Source organism: Aphelocoma coerulescens, chromosome 2 (assembly GCF_041296385.1).
Source record: "Aphelocoma coerulescens isolate FSJ_1873_10779 chromosome 2, UR_Acoe_1.0, whole genome shotgun sequence".
In the NCBI taxonomy this organism is placed as follows: Eukaryota; Metazoa; Chordata; class Aves; order Passeriformes; family Corvidae; genus Aphelocoma; species Aphelocoma coerulescens.
In genome coordinates, this window is record NC_091015.1 from 10,570,232 (window position 1) to 10,592,648 (window position 22,417).

The 22,417-nt window shown below is 40.7% G+C and overlaps 1 protein-coding gene across 5 annotated transcripts in view; it reads left to right on the plus strand.

Moving 5' to 3' along the window:
• Nucleotides 1-1,566: 1,566 nt before the first annotated feature.
• The window catches only part of WDR37 (WD repeat domain 37), a 47,719-nt gene continuing 26,868 nt past the window's right edge, over nt 1,567-22,417 (plus strand). For 2 of the 5 annotated variants that reach the window (XM_069006458.1, XM_069006459.1), the window contains exons 1-6: nt 1,567-1,843; nt 7,036-7,067; nt 10,933-11,110; nt 13,607-13,703; nt 15,436-15,531; nt 15,699-15,763. In XM_069006458.1, the coding sequence (XP_068862559.1) occupies nt 10,973-11,110; nt 13,607-13,703; nt 15,436-15,531; nt 15,699-15,763 (396 nt within the window). In that variant the 5' untranslated portion in view covers nt 1,567-1,843; nt 7,036-7,067; nt 10,933-10,972. Of the gene's footprint in view, nt 1,844-1,930; nt 2,553-7,035; nt 7,068-10,932; nt 11,111-13,606; nt 13,704-15,435; nt 15,532-15,698; nt 15,764-22,417 lie in introns of those variants that run through there. The other 3 variants (XM_069006455.1, XM_069006456.1, XM_069006457.1) reach the window with 3 other exon arrangements.

The following is a 22,417-nucleotide window of genomic DNA, read 5'->3' on the forward strand; positions in this document are numbered from 1 at the left end:
TGTTAGTTTTCAGGTGAGGCACCCTGTACCAAGGAAAAAGTTGTTTAAGCTTGTCTTTCTGTCTTTCTGTATTTCAGTATTTCAGGTAAAAATTGGTCATCTTTGTGATGCACCCTGCTCCTAGGGAGTGTGCTGCTCCAGAGGACAAGAAAGTTGCCAAGTGTTCTCCCCAGGAAATCTCTAACATAGATCTTTGTACTCCTGCTGGACATGTTTTTCCTTCATGCTTATAGCTAAAATTGTTACAGTGCAGTAGTATTATATTAAGGTAAGGTAATTTTGGAAGGGATAATGAGGCTTAAAAATGTTTAGTTAGAAACTGAACAGCTGAGAACTTGAATTGTCACTTAGTTAAGATGGCTCAGCCACCCACAACTGCACCAGCTCTAAAGAGAATTCAAAACATTGAACAGGGGCATTTGGTCAGGTTGTGCTCAGGCTTTCTCCTGGACAATTCTGTTCCACCTTTTATCCCTCTCCTTTTGCCTGCACAGTCTCCCTTTGAACATTTAGCTAATCAATTTGCTCCCTTTTAGTGGCTTTGAAGAAGGGAATAGGCTAAAATTATGGGATATTCTCTACCAGGTAGGCTGGTGATCTTGGAGAATGACCTCCAGTAATGAAAAATATGCTCGTAAAAAGGTAAACCACTATTTTTGTCAGTGTTTAATACAGCTTTAAGACATGACTGCACAGAAGCGGGTAGAAAGGAAAAAAGACCAATGAGAACTGCAGGCAGACTTATAGTTGGGAAGCACATTAAAAGAAAATGTAATATTTTCAGCTCTCACTGGCACATGTTCTTCTGGCCTTTTTACATCCTCTTCTAAGGCAGTTAAAATAATCTGCTGGAAGAGAGAAAATAATTAGACGAAGCCTCTTTTGACTTTCACTATCTGCTACAATGAAAAAGAATTTTAGGTGGAGGTTTATTCAAAGTGTTAATCAGCAAAGGAATTAATCACATTTCAATTATGCGTTGTAGGCTTCAGAGCGAACAGCCTACTTGCAGAACGTCGTGGTTAGCTTTGATGCGCTGCTTCTGTCATTCAGTCTGCAGACACAGTAGAAAAATTCCACATTAGGTATCTCCCAGCTATTCTGTAATAAAAAAATATGGAATTCCAGTGGTGTTTCACCAAAGTTTCATCTGCCTTGTCAGTCCACCTGATCCAGCGTTACTGGAGGTAACTGGAGGTAACTAACTAAGTAAAGCAGCAGCCGTTTTAATTTGGTAACAGTAACAGTAAACTAACACAGCGTTACCCCGAGGGGCCTCAGTGGGGATGGAGCACACCTCCGCTGTTTAACCAGCAGCACTACGGTGACCCGGGAAGCAGCGGGGCCGAGGACTGGGGTGGTGGCGGGGCAGCTCCTGCCCGGCCCCGGCAGCATTCCCGACCCGCGGGCTGGGCGGGCGGGAGGCTCTCCCTGGGCCCAGGGGCATTCCCGACCCGCGGGCTGGGCGGGCGGGAGGCTCTCCCTGGGCCCAGGGGCATTCCCGACCCGCGGGCTGTGCCGGCGGGAGGCTCTCCCTGGGCCCAGGGGCATTCCCGACCCGCGGGCTGTGCCGGCGGGAGGCTCTCCCGGTACGCGGCCCGTCGCCACCGCGGCTCGGAGCGGGGGCCGCGCCGCTTCCGCCGGATGTCGCCGCGAGGGCTCGGCACCGGGGAGGCGCGTCCTGCCCGAGCGGCGCCGCGATCGTCGCTGTGCTGCTGCCTCCGCTGCTGCCCCTCCCGCCTTCTCCTCCTCCTCCTCGTTGTCCTCATCCTTCCCCTCCTCCTCTTCCGCGCCGCCTGCGGCCCTGCCCCTCCCCGCCCGCCGCCGCGGCTGTGGCTGACAGGTGAGTGCGGGGGCAGCGGGGCGCGGACCCTCCGCCATCTTCGCGGCCGCCCGAGGGGCTGAGGGGGAGCGGGGGTCCGGGCGGGGTCCGGGGCGGTGGCGGTGCTGGTGCTGCCATCGCGGTGGTACCTGCGCGGAGCCGCCGCCGCCGCCCAGGCCCGCGGCGCGAACCGGGGCTCCTGCCCGGGCACCCTCTCCCTGCCCGTCCTATTCCGCTTTATTTCCGCGTGAAATGACTTGCACGTTCTCCTGTAAAAGCCCAGAATAACCGAAAATAAGCCCTCGTTCCTCTTCTGTGTGTCGCGGTTTTTTAGCGCTTCCCGCCCGAGGCTGTAGGGATGATTCCAGGTCTGCGGGTAGAGAAGCCGAAGGTGCTGCTGAGGAGACTCCTCTCGCTAACTTTGTTCGTGTGCTGCTGCATATCCTGCCTAAGGACAGGCCAAGCGTAGAGCCCCATTAGTTTACAGGTGGAGTTCGGATCCTCTGACACCTGTACAAATGGAGTAAACGTGAAACGCCCAAATTTCTGAAGTGTGGCACAGCTAAATGATGAAGGGAAGCACCTTTTGTGGTGGCATGGGGTCAGTCTGGCCTTCCGCAGTGGGAGGATGACATGCAAGTGTCCAAGATGGATAAAAGTTGTCTGTAAAGAGCCACGTTCAGTAGTTCTCTCTTTTTCTGTGCTAAAACCCTGTGAAAATAAGTTTGAGGTAAGAATTGATATGCTTAATTTATTCAGAGGTTGAGTGCATGTTAGGTTCCATTCCTTATGCAAAGAGGAAAACTTCTGTCAAGTTAAGTGTTGATCTGTGGTTCAAGGACATCTTGGTGTTTGTGAGAAAGAGAAACTTCTACGTGTGTTTTTATCTCTCTTGTCCAGCTTGTCAAATTTATTTTGCTATTGCGGTTAAAGTGGGCTTTCTATAACAGTAATGTCATGGAAGGTTTAGGTGAGGAACTGGTGGAACAGCTTCTTTGAGGTGATTCAGTGTCATTGAGTACACCTTGAAGTGATACAAACGTCTATTGTTCAGGCACCCATTTTACAACATTACAACTGCATCAGTCTCCTTAAGCAAATTTCTGAAACTGCTTTCCAAGCAAGTCTGCCCTTGGTGTTTCTCAATGTTTTTGAAAGAGAGCCGGTAACCCCAAGAACCCACAAGTATGTTTTCTAATGAGTAGTTTAGGTTAAATAATCTTTGTGCGTGGTGTCAGCTCTAACCTGTCTTGTAATAACTTTATATGCAGCTTTGTGTGTTGTGGACTTGGGCAATTATTTTAAGAAAAGATGCTGGCACCAAACATAAGAATTTAGGGCAGAGGCCAACCGTAATGTTGATTGTCTTTTTAATGCCAGTTGTTTATGTGTATGTTTGTCCCTGAACTAGGTTTATCATGTTAAATCTAAAGATTCTAAAATGAGATGCCTCTTTAACGTAGACAGTCCTTCCACCATCTATTTCTTAAGTTTAGAACTTGTTTAAAGCATTCAGTCTTTAGTATGGACTGAAATGCTTAAATCTGTTGGTACAGTCACAAGACAAATATTGTGAGTGTAGGGATAATGTCTTACAAGAAGATCTTACTTCTATGAAATCCTGAAATTGCAAGCCAGAACTAGTATGTGCCAAGTAAGGAGGAATTAAGTGGTATTGCATTCTACAAATTCGAGATGAGATTAGGATCATTCTGTGTCATGGAATTTTAAGTCTTGTAGCTAAGACTAGTAGGTTGTCTTGTGAGGTGAAAGCCAGGGTGAGGGACTTCTGGAGGCCACCCCTTCAAACCCCTGTGGGGAGAGTTGGTTAGTACTCTGTGAATGACCACTGAGGAATGGATAGGAATCAGGTTGGTCTCCTTGCAAGCCAGAGTGATTTGTGTTTTCTCATCCTCCAGTAATATGTACTGACTATTTTTAGGCTTGGTGTTCAAGATGGTAGGCTGGGTGCTCACAAGGCTCTTACACGGACTGTCGGTAGGTTCTGTAGCTCTCTGTGCTAGACCATATGAGGTAGTGCTTCAAGAATGTGCTGTACAGAGATTATTTATTGGTGCTTCAGAAGAGCTTGCTATAATGTATTATATTTAGAGTCAAAATTCATTGCTTTTGTTCAAGTCTTAAGCACTAAAAGATTCTAATTTACTGGCAAGTATTATATTTCCAGATGAAGAGCAATGATGTTAGAGGTCACTCTGCTTGAATAAAACCATAATAGCAATTCATCTAATACATCAATAACAAGTACATAAACATTGTTTGTTTAGAGACTTGTGCAATAAGATTCTGGCCTCTGAGTGTGGTGCAGTACTTCCCTGTACAAACACCTGGTTAAATCGCCTTTGTTCTTGAAGTTCCTTAGGATTCCTCACCCTCAGGTCTTGTGTTTGCATACCTGTGCCTGCATGTAGGCTACTTCTAGGCTATTAGGGATTTGCTAATACAGAAATGGGAACTGCAGTGTCTGTGACAGCTGAGGAAATAAAGTAGCCTTCAAACATATTTTAGGAGTTAACCAGCTGTAAGTAATTTAGCAGGACCTGATGCTGTCTGTTGAATTCTTCAATAAAAGTCAAATACCTATAAATAAAAGAAGGTACAATATATACTCATAGGTAACTAATTAGTGTTGAATATAAGAATATACCTTGTACCATTTAAGCAGTGAGCACCCCCAGCAAGCACAGGTGGCACAGGTCTCAAAGGGAGGCTTTCAGGACATCAGCAATTTCACTAAATAGCTTAGTCTGATGATTATTAGTGGATCCAGGAAGGTTTCTACTATAATTAAAAAAATTATAAAAAAAAATACCCAAGTCTGATAATTATTGTTGTTTAGTATTAGATAATATAAGCTTGTATGGTGAGAGTAGCATTTCTTGCTTTAGCAGACTGTATGGCAGGCTAGGTCAGCCCTGCATTTTGGTGTGACTGCAGCATTTGCTGACATAGTTGAATTAGCAAGATCAAAGCTTGCTAGCAGCAAAACGGGGCTGGCTTACATTTGGATGTTGGTGTTAAAAGCTTGCTTAGAGTAGGTACTCACTAATGTGTTAAAGCTTTTATCCTTGATTTCAGCTGGGTAACAGAATTTATTGGTGCAGCTTCTTTACTCTGCTTTCTGTTGAAAGGAGGTTGTCACCCTCAGTGGTGGTACTCTGCTTTCTGTTGAAAGGAGGTTGTCACCCTCAGTGGTGGATGCTTGCTTTCCTCTTTTACATTTTGAGGAACATCCAGTTTCATTTGAAAGAAAGCTGCACTAAATTTAGAAAAAAAATCAATGTTGTAATGCTTGAGTGGATTTCACAAGCTTTGAGCACGCTCATTAGTGTTTCTAGCATCATCTGTGATGATCTGGAATGGTTTTGTTTCCTAAATATTTACCTTTAGCAAAACAACTAGTCTTACAAAGCAGTCTGCTTAGCCTGATCTTTCTCAGGTGTGCTGTAGTCTTGTGGCTTGCACTGAATTAATGGCACCTGAATGTACAGCATCCTTGAAGCAAATTGTTCACTGAAGACCTCAAAATGGAAGTTTTACTCCTTTAAATTTGATTTCTTTGCATATTAATGCAGAGTGTAGTGGCGTATGTTGATACTTAAATTCCCTTAACTCATGAATAATGCTGTCAAACTGAGTTCCATGTAATTAAGAACTTAATAACTGTAATCATTCTCCTCTTTCTCCTTTCCCTCCCTGCTTTGTGGGAAAAAACCCCAAAACCCACACACTCCCCCCCGTTAATGGACATCTTTGTATTGTAAAGTTTTAATGCTACACTAGACAGTAATTACTATTGTAAAATGCCTTTGTGTTTTATGTAGTATACACTGAAATTTTCTTCTAAGCTATGTTTGAAAATGGGAGACATGAGACAAAGAGATTTAAGAGCACACAAATACAGTAAAATTGTATGGTTTTTTTTAAATTCTGACACAATAACTTAAATAGCAACTATTGCTATTTCTAAACTCTAAACAAAATGGAGCAGGGAGATGTTGGGTAAGATGTTGCTGAATCTTCTTGATGCTTTCCCTTTGCAGACTTGTGTGTTATCTTAAATGAACAAAAAAGGAAATGCAGTACTGTAGCCATTCTGTCTATGCTCTGACACATCTTAAAACAGCTTTTCTCCCCGGCTTCAGCAACGTGCATACCCCAGGAATACTTTCCTTTCAGCAGCCCTCTTGTTCTGTGTTCAAGAGCAGAAGTAGGCAAGTACAATTAGTTATATCTGCAGTGAGTTTTTAAGTCTGGTAAGGCCAGTGTGTGCACTCTTTGTTGGTGCCGTTTCTCTGTTGTAGCTAAAACAGTAATTGGTTACACATCTGCTCTTTACTGTTACTCTGATGAAATATTTCCTGTGGCTGAGTACATCTGCTGCAGAAAGGTAGGTGGCGGAACTTTAATTTAACACACTGTAAAATATCCTGTGAGTTTAATTAAACAGCATATCTGAAATACCGGAGTGTCTTTGCATTCAGCAAGTAGTAACCACCTGTGCTCTAGATGTTTTCTAGGACATCTTTTCCTCCCCTACTTCTGCACATTTACCCTGTTAGAAGGGTTCTGTCGAGGCTTTGACAGATCATTGTGTGAAGTCTATGCAAACGTAGTGTTTTCCAAAACCATTGAGCAGAATAGCTCAGTATGTCTCTTAATCTCACTTTTTAGTACTACAGTACTTGTGAACTGCCACCCCTAGTGAATATAGTTTAGTAATACAATACACTTCCTCCTTCTCCCCCTCTCCCTTTTTTCTCAGAAAGTACTTTTGTTCACCTTTTTTATCTTGATTGCTAGTTTTTAGCTTCTGTGAATTTAGCTTCACTTGATTCAGGAAGCAAGATTCAAATACTTCTTGGTGATTTTTCCATCCTACTTGTGGCATTACTGAATAGAAGGAAAGTGAACTTAGTTTTTCTTTTCAGAACCCATTTGGAACACTCAAAAGTTAATATTAACTATATCTGGCTAATAATATATAATGGATTGTTTTGAAGCACTTTTTCCTTACTTGGTTTGACTGGGATTTGGTGCCTAGCCTTGACTGTGTTTATGTTTTCCCTCAGCCCCTCTTTCCTGTTGTCTGGTGTGTTCTAACTACAAAAGTTTCAAAAAATTGAAAGACTTTGACTGGTTTGTGTACTACTGACTGTTTCACTAATCAATATTTAATATGGTTTTCATAGGATATGTAACATGACACTGATATTCTGGACAGGTAATTTTCATTGTTTGAAAACCTTACATAATAAGGGGAATCAGGTAACTGCTAGAAATGAGCACCTTATTTTTTAGCATCATATTGCCAAGGATCTGTTTTGTGAAATCTACTTTTGAAAAACGTGTAGCTTCTTATTGTTGCAATTAGAATCAAAAGAGTTCTGAAATTGTCAAAGTGAAGTTAATATTTAAAGGGACACTGTCACTTTTTAAAAACTGAATTTAAATCCTGGTTCTAAAAAACCTCTTTAATTATTGCTCCCTTACTCAAAGTTTGTAAGGCTGTTTGGTGGGATTCAGAACAATAATATTAAAGGCAGTGAAGCTATTCCCTTTGGCTTCTCCTTCCCATCCTCTATATGCACATGCCTGCTTGTGGCCTCTTTGGTTTCAGCTTTGCTGTGGCTGTGTGCACCCTCCTGCCGAGCCTGGGAACAGCTGCATGTTTGCCCTCTCCAGAACGTGCATGGGTGGTGTGTCATGCTGCTGCATGAGGAGAGGGCAGTCCCTGGCCGTGACACTGGCTGCAGGTGAAGTGCTGCTACCAAATAGAGACAGTAGTGGACGTGTTTTCTACCCAATCTGCTCTGTTCGCTCACGAGCTGCGAAAGTAGAAACTTCTGTGGAGTGAATGTGAGAATTTCACTCTGTAAAGATGTAATCTCATGCCTGTGACTGTGTCCCTTTAAATTCTATGTGCTAGAGTTTATAGCTGCCAAATCAGTATGTACTGGTGCTGAGTGCTGCAGCTGATTAATTGAGGGAAGGGATAGCATCCAGAGGGACCATGACAGGCTTCAGGAGTGGGCCCATGCAAACCTCATGAAGTTCAACAGGGCCAAGGGCAAGGTCCTGCACCTTGGGTTGGAGCAATACCTAATATCAGTGCAGGCTGGAGGGTAAATGGCTTGAGAGCAGCCCAGCAGAGAGGGACCTGGGGTACTGGAGCATGAAAAACCAGACATGAGGAAGCAATGTGTGCGTGCAGCACAGAAAGCCAGTGGCAGACAATGGCACAAGAAAGATGTGGACCTGTTAGAGCTGGCCCAGAGGAGAGCCACAAAAATTATCATTGTGCTGTAAACCTCTTCTGTGAAGAAAAGCTGAGAGAGATGGGGTTTTTAGCCCAAGAGGATTCTCTGGAGAGACCTTATCAGGGTCTTTCAATACTTAAAGGGAACTTTGAAGAAAGAGAGACTTTTTACCAGGGCCTGTAGTGATATGACAAACGATAATGGTTTTAGCCTAAAAGAGGGTAGATTTAGATTAAATAGAAGGAAACATTTTTTACAATGAGGGTGGTGAAATATGGGCATGGGTTGCCCAGAGAGGCAATGGATGCCCCATCCCTGGAAACATTCAAGGTCAGGTTGAGCAGGACTCTGAGCAGCCTGATGGAGATAAAGATGCCCTTGCCCATTGCAGAGGAGTTGAACTAGATGACCTTTAAAGGTCCCTTCCAGTGCAAATCATTCTATGATTTTATGGAGCAGTCAAAAAAAGGATATTTCTTGGTAACATCCTCCAAAATGAAGTAGTTTGGCAGAAAGGGCAAGTGGAAACTAACAGAGTTAAAACAATGCCTAGTAAGGCATAACCCACGTTAACATCTTTGTGTATAACTGCGGTTCAGGAGCCACATCTGGCAGGGATTAGAAACTGCCTTTTGTTCTTTTTTAGCCCCCTCCGCCCCCAGATCTTAAGTGAAATGGTGTTAATGGATTTATGGGATTATATGTAGCTGTGTGTATGAATAAAACTGTCTTAACAAATCTGCCTGTGTGCAGATGCTTTGGGCCTTAAAGAGTAATCCCAAACTGCAGAATATGGTAACTGAAAGCCATTGAAAGAGTGGTTCCCAAGAGAGATAGGAAGGACGGTGGCAGAGGGGAGAATATATATATATATGTGCTTGGGATCTGATCCTCTTTTGAGAAGAAATAGAAATGTGATGAGCAGGGAAAAACTGTTTCTCATTCTTGACCATATGTCCATGAACAGGAAGATACATAGTGAAGCTCAGAAAATTGGCAATAACTGTTTATGGGATGGGCTTTTAAAAATTTTGTAAAGGAATCTAGCCACAGTGAATAGAAGAATTTAGGCAAATAAGAAACTATCCAATGGTAGTTCTTTCTAGTCTTTCTTCTTTAATTTGTGAATATAGCTAATTAGTTACTACTGATTAATCACACATAAAAAGCTCTGATGGGATTAGGTGCAGGGGAGGACTCTGTGGAGTCCAGAGGATATGAAAAAAAAATTTAGTGCAGTACAGGTCACTGGTGCAACCTGAATTTTATTTTAGACTGTGGAATTGGTGTCAGGTTACTGGAACTTGGTTGTTCCAAAAGCTAATTAAAATACCAAGTTTTTTAATAAGGATGGATGGGCATTAAAATCTTAACTAAATCTCATCTCATTTTGATACAAATTTCTGTATCTTTATACATTTTCATTTTGTGATATAAAACCCAAAGGAGATTTTGAGCTATTGTTATTCATGGAGCATACTGTGTTTTTAGTAAGGTATGCTTTTCCTTGGCTTTATGATTTGTTAAAAAGCTGAAAACACCATGTCAAACCCCTGAAGTGGTTAATGCCTGATCTTGTTAGTAGCGATGGTGCTCATTCCTAGCGTGAGATCCTGCGTGTTGGCGGATCTTAAATTGGAAGTGGCCCTGGGTTTGGTTTAAATTTTCTCTGATCAACTTATTTAAAAGGAAGCTCAGTTGCCTGGTTAGCTTTGCCATCTCTGCTCTCCTATTCCTCTGCAGACTATTGCACCTATTTTAAGTTTTAATTGTTGTTTCAGAAATAATTTATGCTGGAGAATGAATTTTTATTTTGTTCTCAGTGTGCATGATTGAAAAACTTTGGGTAATCAATCCTGAAACATTTGAAATGTTTGACAACTGATACCCCATGAAACAAAAAATAATTTCTGTTGAATGTTGGGTTTAAATTTTAAAAAATCCTGTAATCAAATGTTTGTAAAAATAAGATTTTGACAGTAAAGAACATATTCTCCATATTTATGCAATCAAAAATAATTTGATTTTTTGTACATATTCTCCACGTTTATGCAATAAATCAGACATAATTTGATTTTTCTTAAACAGGGGAAGCAGTAGCTCATACATGGTAATTCTGTTTGGTGATACTGTCAGGTGTTTTCAGGCATATTGAAATGCATATATTTGGCTTTATCAAGGTGACAGAAATGAACCACATCACCAGCAGCCTTTTAAGTAAGGTGCACTTTCACTATTCTCATAAGTTCATGGGCACTTTCATTATTAAGGGAAGTGAAACCATGAGCTGCCAAAAATGGTGGAAAGTAGTTTTCAGAACTTCTGTCATGAAAATTAATTTCTGCTTATGTCTGAACAAGGACATCTGTTAAATTTTGTATAGTAACACTTAAGGTTGAATAATACATTTTTAACCTGACAGTGTTCCTAAATTACCATGTTTGCTTTCATTTTCCAGCTGGGTTTTAATTTTGCATGCATTTCAGTGAACTATAGTATGCATAATAGTTGTTTCTTGGAAGCATTTTGGGGCTGTCTCTGCTGGTGTTCTCCAAAACGAGCAAGGAAGTGGAATTTATTTTCCTTTTGTGGAGGTTTGTTAGCTAATGAATTAGTAATGCAGAAGTGATTCCATTCTATTTACATATATGCATATGATTTTGAACTTAATGTTGTTTGAAGAATGGCTGTAAGAGGGATCTCTTCTTTTTAATGACAACCCAAACAACTCCAAAGTTTAGTCGAACTAAATATTTCCATTTTGATAAAAATATTTAAGTTGTGATTAGTTTGGCAAAGCAATTTGTAATGTGTAATGCTTGTCCTTAGTTTATCATAGGAGCCTCTGTGAAGCTGTTTTTTTGAAGTAATGCCAATAGAAAGTGGAAGTTGTGCATCTGCTCGCCAAGCAAAGCAGAAACGTAAATCACACAGCCTTTCCATTCGAAGAACCAACAGTTCCGAGCAGGAACGGGCAGGGCTGCAGAGAGACATGTTGGAAGGGCAGGTAAGGTGATGCTTGGGAGCCTACATCACTTTTTTATATGTGTTTTCTATGGGGAGAAGCTAAACAAATATTGAAATATGTCCAGTAAAGCTGCAGGAACAACAGATTTTGTTGCTTGTAAGTGCTCGCTGGCTTTGGAGATCATTGATGTGGATGTTGACAATGTTTCAGGTTCTGTTGAGACCTGTGGAGTTTATCAGCTTCTTTGTAGTCTTACATGAATGATAAAACCATAAAATGATATAAAACCCAGCCTGATTATTTCACTGCAAGCTTCCCCTGCAAAAAAAAAAAAAAAAAAAAAGTTCAAGATTTGATTCTTGATTTCATAAGTTTGCATTTAGAATAGTAGCAACCCAGAAATATGAATAAACCAAATACTTCTTATGATGACTCTGATAGGGAAAATATTAGTTGGAAGGCTGTCCTGTATTCCTTTCCACAAAGTAAACAAATAACTGCCTGCCTGACAGAAGTGTGAGCTAACTCAGATTTTTGTTTGTGTGGGTTTTTTTTGTTTGGCTCAAATGAAGGTGTGCTCTTCTGTGGATTAAATTTAAGGGAAAGAACAGCAGCCACTGCTTCTGTAGCTTTCTTAATCACATCAGTGTAGCAGGTGCAATCTGGACTTGGAGTGTTGCACTTAACAATTCTGGTATTACCTTTAGGTAAGGCTTCTGTCGGAAGCAGTGCTGGCAAAGATAAGCAAATATCAGTTTAAAAGCTATTTATTGTCAAATTGACTACACAGTGTTAGTGTGGGCCTGGCAAAGATGATGCAAAACTCAATTTTTATCAGAGAGGTGGTTTGAAATACAAATGGAGTTTGGCTATGAGAAACCTCACACTGAAGTCTGCAGATACTCTGAAGGGAAAAACCTGGTGTTTTCCCAGTGTTGTGATTTGGTTTTTTTTTAATTGAATATATTTTTTTCAGTAAATCATAGCATTAGTTTTCTGGGAATTAACAGAGCCTAGGTTGTTGCTTCTAGTTATTTAGAAGTTGGAGAATGCAAGTACTTGGATAGAAAACTGTTCCTGCATTTGGGACTACTGCAGCCTTACTTTAGGAAAGGAGTGAAGGGCAGCTGAGGGGTCATGAAATGCTGTCACCTCTGCCTACTAAACCAAAATGTTAAGCTGTTTTAGTATTTCTTAGCAAACTCTAAGTGTATTATGCTGTAATACATAGATGTTTAAAATGTTTTATCTACCCTCTTGTTTAGTTTTGTTGACCTTGAGAAGCCAGGTGGCAGAGTCTAGCAAGTAGAGAGTATTAATGCTGCTTTACAGTGGAGCTGTAGAACACATGAGATCTAGCTAAGGACTTTTGCAGATAAAGAGATAACATTATTACATACTGTTTTAATAAGCTATTTTAAATAATGCCAACTTTAGAGGGAGTAAAGGAAGTAGATGCATTTTACTATGCTGGTTACTTCATTACAAGTTTAGATTTGCTTATGCTTTCAGGCTTTGAGAAGTGGTTTGAAAACCTTTTCTACATCTCTTTTTTGATTGCAGAAGTTGTAGGATAAGTTAGTTTCTTCCATAATCTTACTGTATGAATTTTTTGGGTAATTAAATCAGAAAGAATTCTAACTTCAGTGTTTCTCTTAATAGTGTTTCATTTATTTAATATTCTTGTTTAATCAGTTTGGTTTCAAGTTGGTTTTAGTTATGATCTACTTTACTTCTGGTTTTCTGTGAATGCCTGAACAAAAGTACCCTGTCAAGGGAGAGGCAGGTGAAGAAAGGAATGATGTAGGGCTTAAGGAGCATGGTCCCACTTCTTCCAGAACAGTGCCACAGCTTAAACCAGCTGTGAACCTGTGTAAAACTGAATTGTGCACAAAGCAGGTGTGCTCTGTATCATGGCTACGAGTTGTTTCTCTTGCTCTCTCTTTAAAACTTTGGAAATAACTTACACAGCCAGGGTCATGGCAGGCCTTTCCCCTGTGCCTGCAGACAATTCCTGGGGCTGTGGCGGAAGGTGACTCAGTTAAGTGAAAACTTTTTAAAAAAGAAGTTTATAGCTGGCTACCTAGGTAAATAGTAAGTGTAGTAAGCCAATTTACATATTGTATTCACACCTTTCTAACCCGTTGCATGTCAACTTCTAATTTACTTTATCAACTGAAGGTATTCTTTTTTTCTTGAACTGCAAACATCTTGACATTTTAAAAAAAATTCCCACTTTTAATTTTTTTAAGTGAGTTGTACATGTATCGTGGTTTATAATTTTTCTCTAGTAAAGAAAACCAAAACAAATACCATAGGTGAGTTGAATTCTATCCCTTGAAAGAGAAAGAATATATAAAATGAATAATTTTATGATGCACAGAGCTATCTGTTTTGTGTTCTAAACTAGCAGTAGTTTTAATTTCCCTCCTTGCTGGGACATTGAGATAACTGTTAAAATCAGTTCAAGATTGAAGGCTAATTGTATAAAATATATGTAAAGAAAAATATAACCCCCAATATTTTGCCTCCTAGGATTCTAAGTTACCATCTGCTGTCCGGAATACACTCCTTGAACTTTTTGGACAAATAGAGCGGGAATTTGAAAACCTGTATATTGAAAATTTGGAATGTGAGTATCTATTTTTTTCTGGCAACTTGGGAATTGTTTGTATTGAGGTTATAGTAACACTATTTAAAACACTTACCTTGGATATTGTAGTATAATTAGTGTAGCTTTTCTGTGAGAAATTTAAGAATTGTTTTGAACTTGCAGCCAAAGATGGAATTTGTACTTTTCCAGAAAAATTCCTTTCTTAGCTCTTTGACCCGAGCAGTGAGAACTGATTTGTGTCATCCCCCCTTGACTCTTGGGCAAAGCCAGTGAAGGGTCTATCTCCTTATCATTGTAGGCTCTAGTGGATTTAATGTTAATCTGGCAGTAACTCCATTCAGTCTTTGAAGCTTGTGAATTTGTTTTACATTTACAGGCTTAATTTTAATGATGCAGTATTAGTAAATAAAATTGGAAAAGTGACTTACTTGAAAAAGTGTAAAATGGGGTGGTTTTGGATCAAACGACTTACACATTGCATAACCAGCACCTGCAGCTGTTCAGGAGTTTTGAAGTCAAGCACTCAGATAAAAATTACAGGTGTTATCTGAAAAAGATATTTGTTCAATGACAGTGCAGTTGTCTGATAATGTAAGTGATCCAAGTTGATGCAAGAGGATCCCAAGTTAAGTAACAGGCCTGTACAGTAATACAGTAAAGCCTCTGCTCAATTTCCCTTGCTGGAATTTTAAGCTGTGTTGTTTGTTTAAGCTGTTTGGCTTCTGAATTGTGGAATGTGTCTGATTTGGCTCCAAGTTAAGTTTTTTCCACACCTGATCAGCTCCCACAGTTAAACCAGACATTCATGTTATTGGAAAAAAAAAAAAAAAATTCTTGCCTGCTTTTTTGAAAATGTGCTGGGTTTTTTATTCTCTTAAAGCCTGTGATTGTGTTGGTTAAAGGCTGTCATCAAAAGTACACTGTTTTTAGTGACAATTTGCACGACTGAATTCTCAGCCTCCTGCTGAGAAGTTGGCTGGTAGCAAGAAGAGTTTCCCTCCCCAGCCTTCAGAAATGCTTGTCAGAAAACAAGTGGTGGATTTTTACCCTCCAGAGTATGGTTATTTTCCTCCTTTTCAGTTTCCATTTCTTTATATGCTTTCTTCACCTCTCAGCTCTAGTTACGATTGTGGTCTCTTTTCATTGCCCTGACAATTTCTAAATTTTTCTCTTCTCTGCTCAGTCTAATGTTTTTTGTTCTTGGTCTAATTCCTGTACTAGTGCTTCAGCTACTGTATACAGATTTAAAAAAAAAAATCCAAAGTATAAAAAATAGTAATTTGCAGCACTACCTTTCTTGTGAGACTAGTAGGAGACAAGTATTCAGGGAGAATGCTATTTTGTGGTTAATAAAACCTTTGTTAAGAAAGGACGTGTTAATTCTGTGGCTAAAATATTTATGATGCTACAAGTCTTCTGTTTTCTGCTGGATTTAATTCAATACAGATGGGCCATGTATTTCACAGAAATGGTTTTGTTAATCCTTAGCCTCATTTATTAGTAAGAGTAATTAGAAGCCACCAATGCTTTCCATGGAATCTGGGTCAAGGTTGATCTCTGGAAAATTCAGCATGAGTCTTGGTTTTTGTCTTGGTGAGACCTACTTTTATAAAATCCCAGTTGATCTCTTTTCCTCTCCTTAGCGTAAAACAGCTTACTTACTAACCATAACAGTTCTTAAATAGTATGTTAATGCTGTTATTAATGATAGCCAATTTTTTGTAGTAATGTGAATTTCTGGTTTTGGTAGTGCGTAGGGAGGTTGATACACTGAATGAGCGCTTAGCAGGTGAAGGACAGACAATTGATGGAGCTGAACTGAGCAAAGGACAACTGAAAACAAAAGGTAAGAGAGCCACAAAGAATCCTAAACCAGTATTTTTGAATTGACTTTTCTGTACTTTGTTGACCAAAACTTAGAATGTTACTGAAGAGAATTAATACCAGTTGCTTATACAAACAAGGTAATGCTGTATTTGAAATATCTTCCTTTGAATTTATTTGTCTCAACAGCCAGTCATAGTACCAGTCAGCTTTCTCAGAAATTAAAGACAACTTACAAGGCATCTACTAGCAAGGTATGAGACAAATTAAATCTCTACTCATCCATGTGTACTTGTGAGACTAATGTGACTGTCTTTTAAGTTGTAAATTGTGGTTTCTTTAAGCTGAGTACTGCTGGTCTGTAAGTAAATCTGCCTCCTAAGGAGCAGGATGTTTATCTTGGATTCATAGATTATCCATTACTTCATCCATACCATATATTTTTACAATAATTGCTCGCCTTTTTTGAAGAAGAGATGTTGGAGGGGAGAGTGTGCACATGTGTATATGGGAGTGCTGTTTCGTATGTAGAACCAAAAAAATTAATTCTGTTTCATGAGGGAAATAGAAAACTTGCTAGTGGATTTCTGAATGAAGATTTGGGTATTGCAGTTGAAATAGGAATTTAAGTAGGCACCTTGTCCCATTCCACTATAAAAGGGGTAGCCGGGAAAGGATTCTTTTGATAGATTTTTCTGATGAAAAATCAAGCACTAAGACGGCAACATTGTATCTGAAAACCGTTTATTGAAATAAAAAAAACAACAACAACAAAACAAACCCAAAAACCCCACAACTAAGTGTTCTTATTAAAAAAAGGAGGTGGGGGGGGGAACAGGAAAAAGGAGCGGCGGGGGGTGGGCGGGAAGAAACAGAAGGCAGGGGACAGCGTTGGCACAGAGCCCCGGCTATCTGTCAGCATCGCTTTGGCACACGGAGTGTGCGTGTTGTGAACCGCGGTGCGTTTGCGTAGCTGCCGTGGCAGGCTGAGCGCGACTTTTAAAGAGCCGCAGGCTGCGTGTTCCTTCCGTCGGCAGAGACCGGCTGCTGTGGCTGCAGGCGCGCTCCCGCAGCAGCTGCGGTCTCTCAGCGTCGGGGCGCGGCGGCTGCCGGCGGCGGGCACGGGCTGGGTGCGGGCGGCGGGCACGAGCTGGGTGAGGGCGGCGGGCACGGGCTGGGTGAGGGCGGCAGGCACGGGCTGGGTGAGGGCGGCGGGCACGGGCTGGGTGAGGGCAGCAGGCACGGGCTGGGTGAGGGCGGCGGGCACGGGCTGGGTGAGGGCGGCGGGCACGAGCTGGGTGAGGGCGGCGGGCACGGGCTGGGTGAGGGCGGCAGGCACGGGCTGGGTGAGGGCGGCGGGCACGGGCTGGGTGAGGGCGGCGGGCACGGGCTGGGTGAGGGCGGCGGGCACGGGCTGGGTGCGGGCGGCGGGCACGGGCTGGGTGAGGGCGGCGGGCACGAGCTGGGTGAGGGCGGCGGGCACGGGCTGGGTGCGGGCGGCGGGCACGGGCTGGGTGAGGGCAGCGGCTGCCGGCGGCGGGCACGGGCTGGGTGCGGGCGGCGGGCACGGGCTGGGTGAGGGCGGCGGGCACGGGCTGGGTGAGGGCGGCGGCTGCAGCCACGGGCTGGGTGCGGGCAGCGGCTGCGGATGGCGGCTACGAACTGGGTGAGGGCAGCGGCCGCGAGCACGAAATCCTCACGTCGACAAGCTAGTTCCCGGAATTGGCACAGCAGGGCCAAACAGGCACAGGCAGGGAAACAGGATCTCAGGGAAGAGTGCGCGAAGGCGGGAGCAGAAGGGGCCAAGCTGACCCTTCAGGCGACCCAAAGCGAAAAGGCCTCGTGGTGTTGCGGCCAGCTGCTTTTATGTGCCCCCAAACTCCTCCCCAAACTCCTCCCGCACTCGGCTTCGCTGGCCCATTTTTGGTGGGCATTTTTGGCGGGCACCTTTCGCGGGCATCCGGGTGCTTGCCTTCACCAGCAAGCGTGTGGGGCGGGGAGCTGCTCGCTCCCAAGCATGGGAGCTTTCTCTGCCCTAATTTGGCTGCCAGGTGAAGCCTCTCTGGGCGCCGGGCAACACAGATTGGGTTTGTTTTTTTTTTTTTTTTTTAACAGGAATTTTCTTCACCTCATTTGTGACATATGTTGAGGTATATATATATTGGTCCCTCTCACACCTCTATGTGTACTATTACAAATTTCGTTTTTAAAATAATTTTTATTTTTAGCTATGACACAATTTGTTGCCTTTGTGTTGCAAGCCTTGCTCATCAGTAGCTAGTGATCTTTTTTAGCTTGATGTTTTGGCACAATTAACCTTTCTGATGCTTTTCATTTTGTACATCTGCATCAACCTGATATTTTTGTTTTCCTTGCTCTCTCCCCTTTTTCAATTTTTACAGGGAGTTTACCTGCTTCTCTTTTTTCCCTATATCAGAGTAATTTCCTGATACATTATTAAGGTTAAATAAAATGTGAGGAAACCATATTTCCTCACATTTTCCTCACAGATGTATGTGAACCAGCTGTATAGGCAGCTCTGTGGTGACCTGTAATGCAGGCTGATATGTGGTGTAGATGTCTTGGAAATACCTTCTCTCAAGTATGAATGTTTGAGAGTAAAAGTAAGAAGGTAGTGAAATAGACTGAAGCTACTGTGGTTTATCTGGTCTCCTTTTTATTTTGCTGTTTTCCAAACTTTTTTTCTTACCAATTTGATGCATAGAGGTGCCTCTTTAAGAGTTAATGATTTGCAAATTCTCTAATGAGACCACTTAAATAAGTACAAGATATTAATAGGGGCTATATAGTTTTGGTATACCTACTATGTAGTTATGAATTAGTACCCTCTAGTGTAGTGTAGTGTTTTGTGTTTTTTTTTTGGTTTTGTTTAGTTTTTTTGTTTGTTTGTTTGTTTGTTTGTTTGTGGAGTTCTTTTGTTTTGTTTGGATTTTTATGGCAGGTGTTAAATCCTTGTCTTCTTGTACTTTCTTGCAATGTAGCACTGTATTTTTTTCCTGAGCAAGACAGGCAGACCTCACAGCTTCAGCATGGGAAGCTGGGAAGTATGAGGTGGAGGCTCCTGGGTAACTGATGTGCATGCACAGCAAAGCAGCCATGAGTAGTGGAGCATGAAGAATTTAATACCTGAACATGATGCACATCTATTGTATCAATTGGTGCCAACAGATGTCTGAATGTGCTGATGTATTTATTTCTTTATTTTCACAACTTTGAGTCAGAATTTACTGGGGACTAGGTGAGAGCTGAGGGAAATTACAACATTGAGAGCATCTCTGTCCAGTGTGTTCTTTGAAACCTTAATGCACTTCACGGAAGTGCTTTGTTTTGACTTCTCTTTCCTTCCTACACAAAAGAATCAAAGCTGTAACCTTTTGTCTCTTGACCCACAGAGAGAATATAACAAAGAGTTGGGAAGGAGTATAACTTTCTAACAAACCATGATTTTTCCATCTGTACCCTGACTGGATGTCGAGTTCCCCAATACCATATCTGGGAAAAAGACGTGTAGAGTTTTAAGAGTTCAACAGCTCTGAAATTCTTATGACTATACTTTCTATGTGTATTAAATGAACAGTGCTGTTTCCCAAAATGGTTGTGTCCCAAACTCACTGGGGTAGTAGATTACAAGTTTTCTCTTCAGCCCTTCTTTTATACTTCTACCATACAGGGGGTTTCTTGGGTGTGTGGTTTTTTGGATTGTTTTTTTTTTTTTGGTGGTTTTTTTTTGTTTTTTTTTTTTGTTTGTTTTGCCTGTGGAAAATTAGAAGAGACTTAAGTTTTACAAACCAATTGTTTTGTGCAATTGCATGCAATTACATTTTTCAGATTGGCAGCATATATAGAATTAATTTTTTTTCTGAAAAGACCTTTCACTATTTGCTTAATCTAATGAGAAAGCTGATCCTTGACTGCTTTAATATTGGTAAAAAATACTAGGGGTAAAGCAATCTGTTCATTCTCTTGGGGGAAATGCTGAAGTGAACATTCTTAATTCAAGTCCTTCATATGAAATTTCCATACTGGAATACTTTTCATCACTTAGCTGTATATAAAGTTGGCAAAACTCATTTCAGAAAAGCGTGGTTTTAGCAGCAAGGGTTATCCACCAGTGTCCAATCCTGAAGAGGTAGAGTAGATTTAACACTTGGTACTCTTAAAAGTAATTTTTGTTAACGGACAAGATTCTGTAATTTAACTGCAGTTGGTTTTAGATGCAGGAATCACTATACGAAATCCATGTTTTGATGGTAACAAAATGTTATGGCTGCTGTTAATGATCCCTGGCTTATGAAAGTTGTTACACATTAGGAAAGCATCAATTGTTTATGCAGAGTCCTAAAATAAACTGAAGTTCTGTAACTTGCTCCATCCAAACTAAATTCCAGGATCTCTGATTTGTCTGGATCAGGATAAAGACTCTTAGAAGAATATTTTTATTCACCCAGTAGTTGAAAGGAATAAAACTTTTTGGCTATGTAGTTCTTGCCCTCACTGCTTAAAGTTGCTTCACATGACATTCTGTTCATCAGGTACAGTGTAATTCTGCTGGACTGGTGCTGAGTTGATCAAGTTTTCATTCTTACTTTGAATGTGCCCTGTCTGTGTAAGAAACATTTTTACAGGGTGCCTCACTCTGTTTGCCGTGCAATTGTCTCAGTTTGTATACAATTTTCACTTGTTTACATAGTAAACAATTGCTTACCTATTAGTAAATCCTTTTACAGAAGCAAGTACATGGAACTGTATCAGTTTAAGAAAGAGGACAGACAAAAGTGAAACACACTCAGGATGTGGTTCCTCATTTATTTGTATATGATGATCTACTGAAGTTACTTCAGAAATTTTCTGCACTACAGAGACATCTTTTTATCACGTTGCATGTTCTTTACCTTTCCTGGCTTGGGACATTGTTTATGTGTGTTTACCAAAGCAGGAAGTAGTCCAGGCCCTGTCTAGTTTATCCAGTTGCTGGTATGTGAAGTGAAGGGCAGCAAAAAAAAGAAAGGGAAAAAAAAGTATGGAAAAAGTGTGTGTTGAGTAAATATCTGTATCAGGATATTTACTGTTGGATGGTGTTCTTGAACTCTTATCTTCTGTGTGTTAATTAAAAGACTGCTAACTCCAAAAGGAGTTTTATATTGCCATTAAATGATAAGTGAAACCACTGTCCAGCAGTTTTGGAAATTCTTTCTTTGTTGATGGGATAGAAAATTTTTCTCCTAGAAAAATTTTGCATGAGGGTTTGACTCAACATTAGAAAGACAGAATGCAAGCACAGTCTGAATGTGGGGTTGAGAGCTGGAAAATAGCAGGTTTGGAGTTTAAGCTGAATGCTGTATTAGTCCTTTCTTGTTAGTACTTAGTTCAGCTGTTCCGCTTCTCATACACGAGTGCTTTTAGTTTAAGGACTGTGTTCAGTGTCAGTTACATCTGTAGGATTGTGTTCAAAATATAGGAAATTCTGCAGTACAGTTGAACTAATAATCTTTACCATTAGCCCTTTCTCTTTTCAGTGCATCTTTAAGGACTGTTCCTTCTGCTGCTGGGAAACCAAAATGCATATTAGCTGACAATTTGGAATTCAAATAGGGCATTATCATTTCATCATAGGAGAGTTGACATGCTCAGGATTTGGAAGGCTCTTGCAGATTTTCTTTTAGCTTTAAAAACCTTTTTTGAAGTAATTTGCTTTAATGACATCTTAAGACCTTCTATTTTAATACCAGAAACTAATGGGATTTTAACCTTAGTTTACTGTCTGAAATGTAGACTTAATTAACTTTCTAACTTTTACTAAGCTGTAGATAAGTCTTAATGTGATTTGTGTTGAAGTATTTAAAGGTTTTGATTTAACTGGTCAGATACCTGCCCGTAATTCCATGCTGAGGAAAACACTGATAAATTGAAGTTGTCTTTTTGTTTCAGTTTAACAAAGCTTTTGAGGTAGTCTTTCTCAAAGAACAGTTATAAGCTTCAAGACTGGTGGGGTAAAAATAGGGTATTTGTAATGGTGGTTTTACTTTTTAAAGCCATTTTTCATGACTCTTGGTTTCAGTTGTCTGTGGAAGTGTTCAGCAAGACAAACTTTTTTTTTTGAGTATTGCACTTCCCTTTATCTGAAAATGTAGAATTTCTGCGATTTGGTTCCTTTCTGTAGATACTGGGTGTTTTCAGCATTTCTGCACTGTAGTGACTTGTAGTTTTACTGTTTTACTAGACTTTTCTTCCTTTCATTTGGTATTATATATGCACATACTAATTTGGATTTAATGAGTCTTCTCTGTTTTTCCCCTAATAGCTTCACTTTGAGGGAGCATGCTTATCAAATGTTTAGATGAGTTTGACATATTTTTTTAAAAGCTTCATTACACAAATAAACAGGCATATGCTCTCAGGTTAATGTTTGATTTGATTAGCTTCATGCAGTTTTAAAGATAAACAGCAGTGAGTGTTATAAGTTGGAATGTTTCTGGATTTTACTAGAATTACATAATAAGTACATTTTTTTCAAAGACACTACACTGGCTAGCAGGGACTGCCTGAGTTATCAGATGTACTTGTTTGGGAATAGGCAAGGAAAGTTTTAAGGTCTTTTGCTGGGTTTGGTCTTTTTCTTTTTTTTTCCCATTAAAATCCTTACTCAGACTGAATGGGAAATGCACTCTGCACTTGTACAACTCATTATTCCAGTAAGATTGCATTATTATAGTACAGAATAGTTTGTCTTGCATTCTGTAAAAGGACTGCTATTAAAAAAGAAAAAAAAACAAGAAATGAGAGGTATGTTTGCATCCAAACTCACTTTCTGGCCATCAAATGTCAAAATTTTGACAATAGGGAATTGTCAGAACATTAAAGAATCATGGAAAAGTTAATGTCTGTTT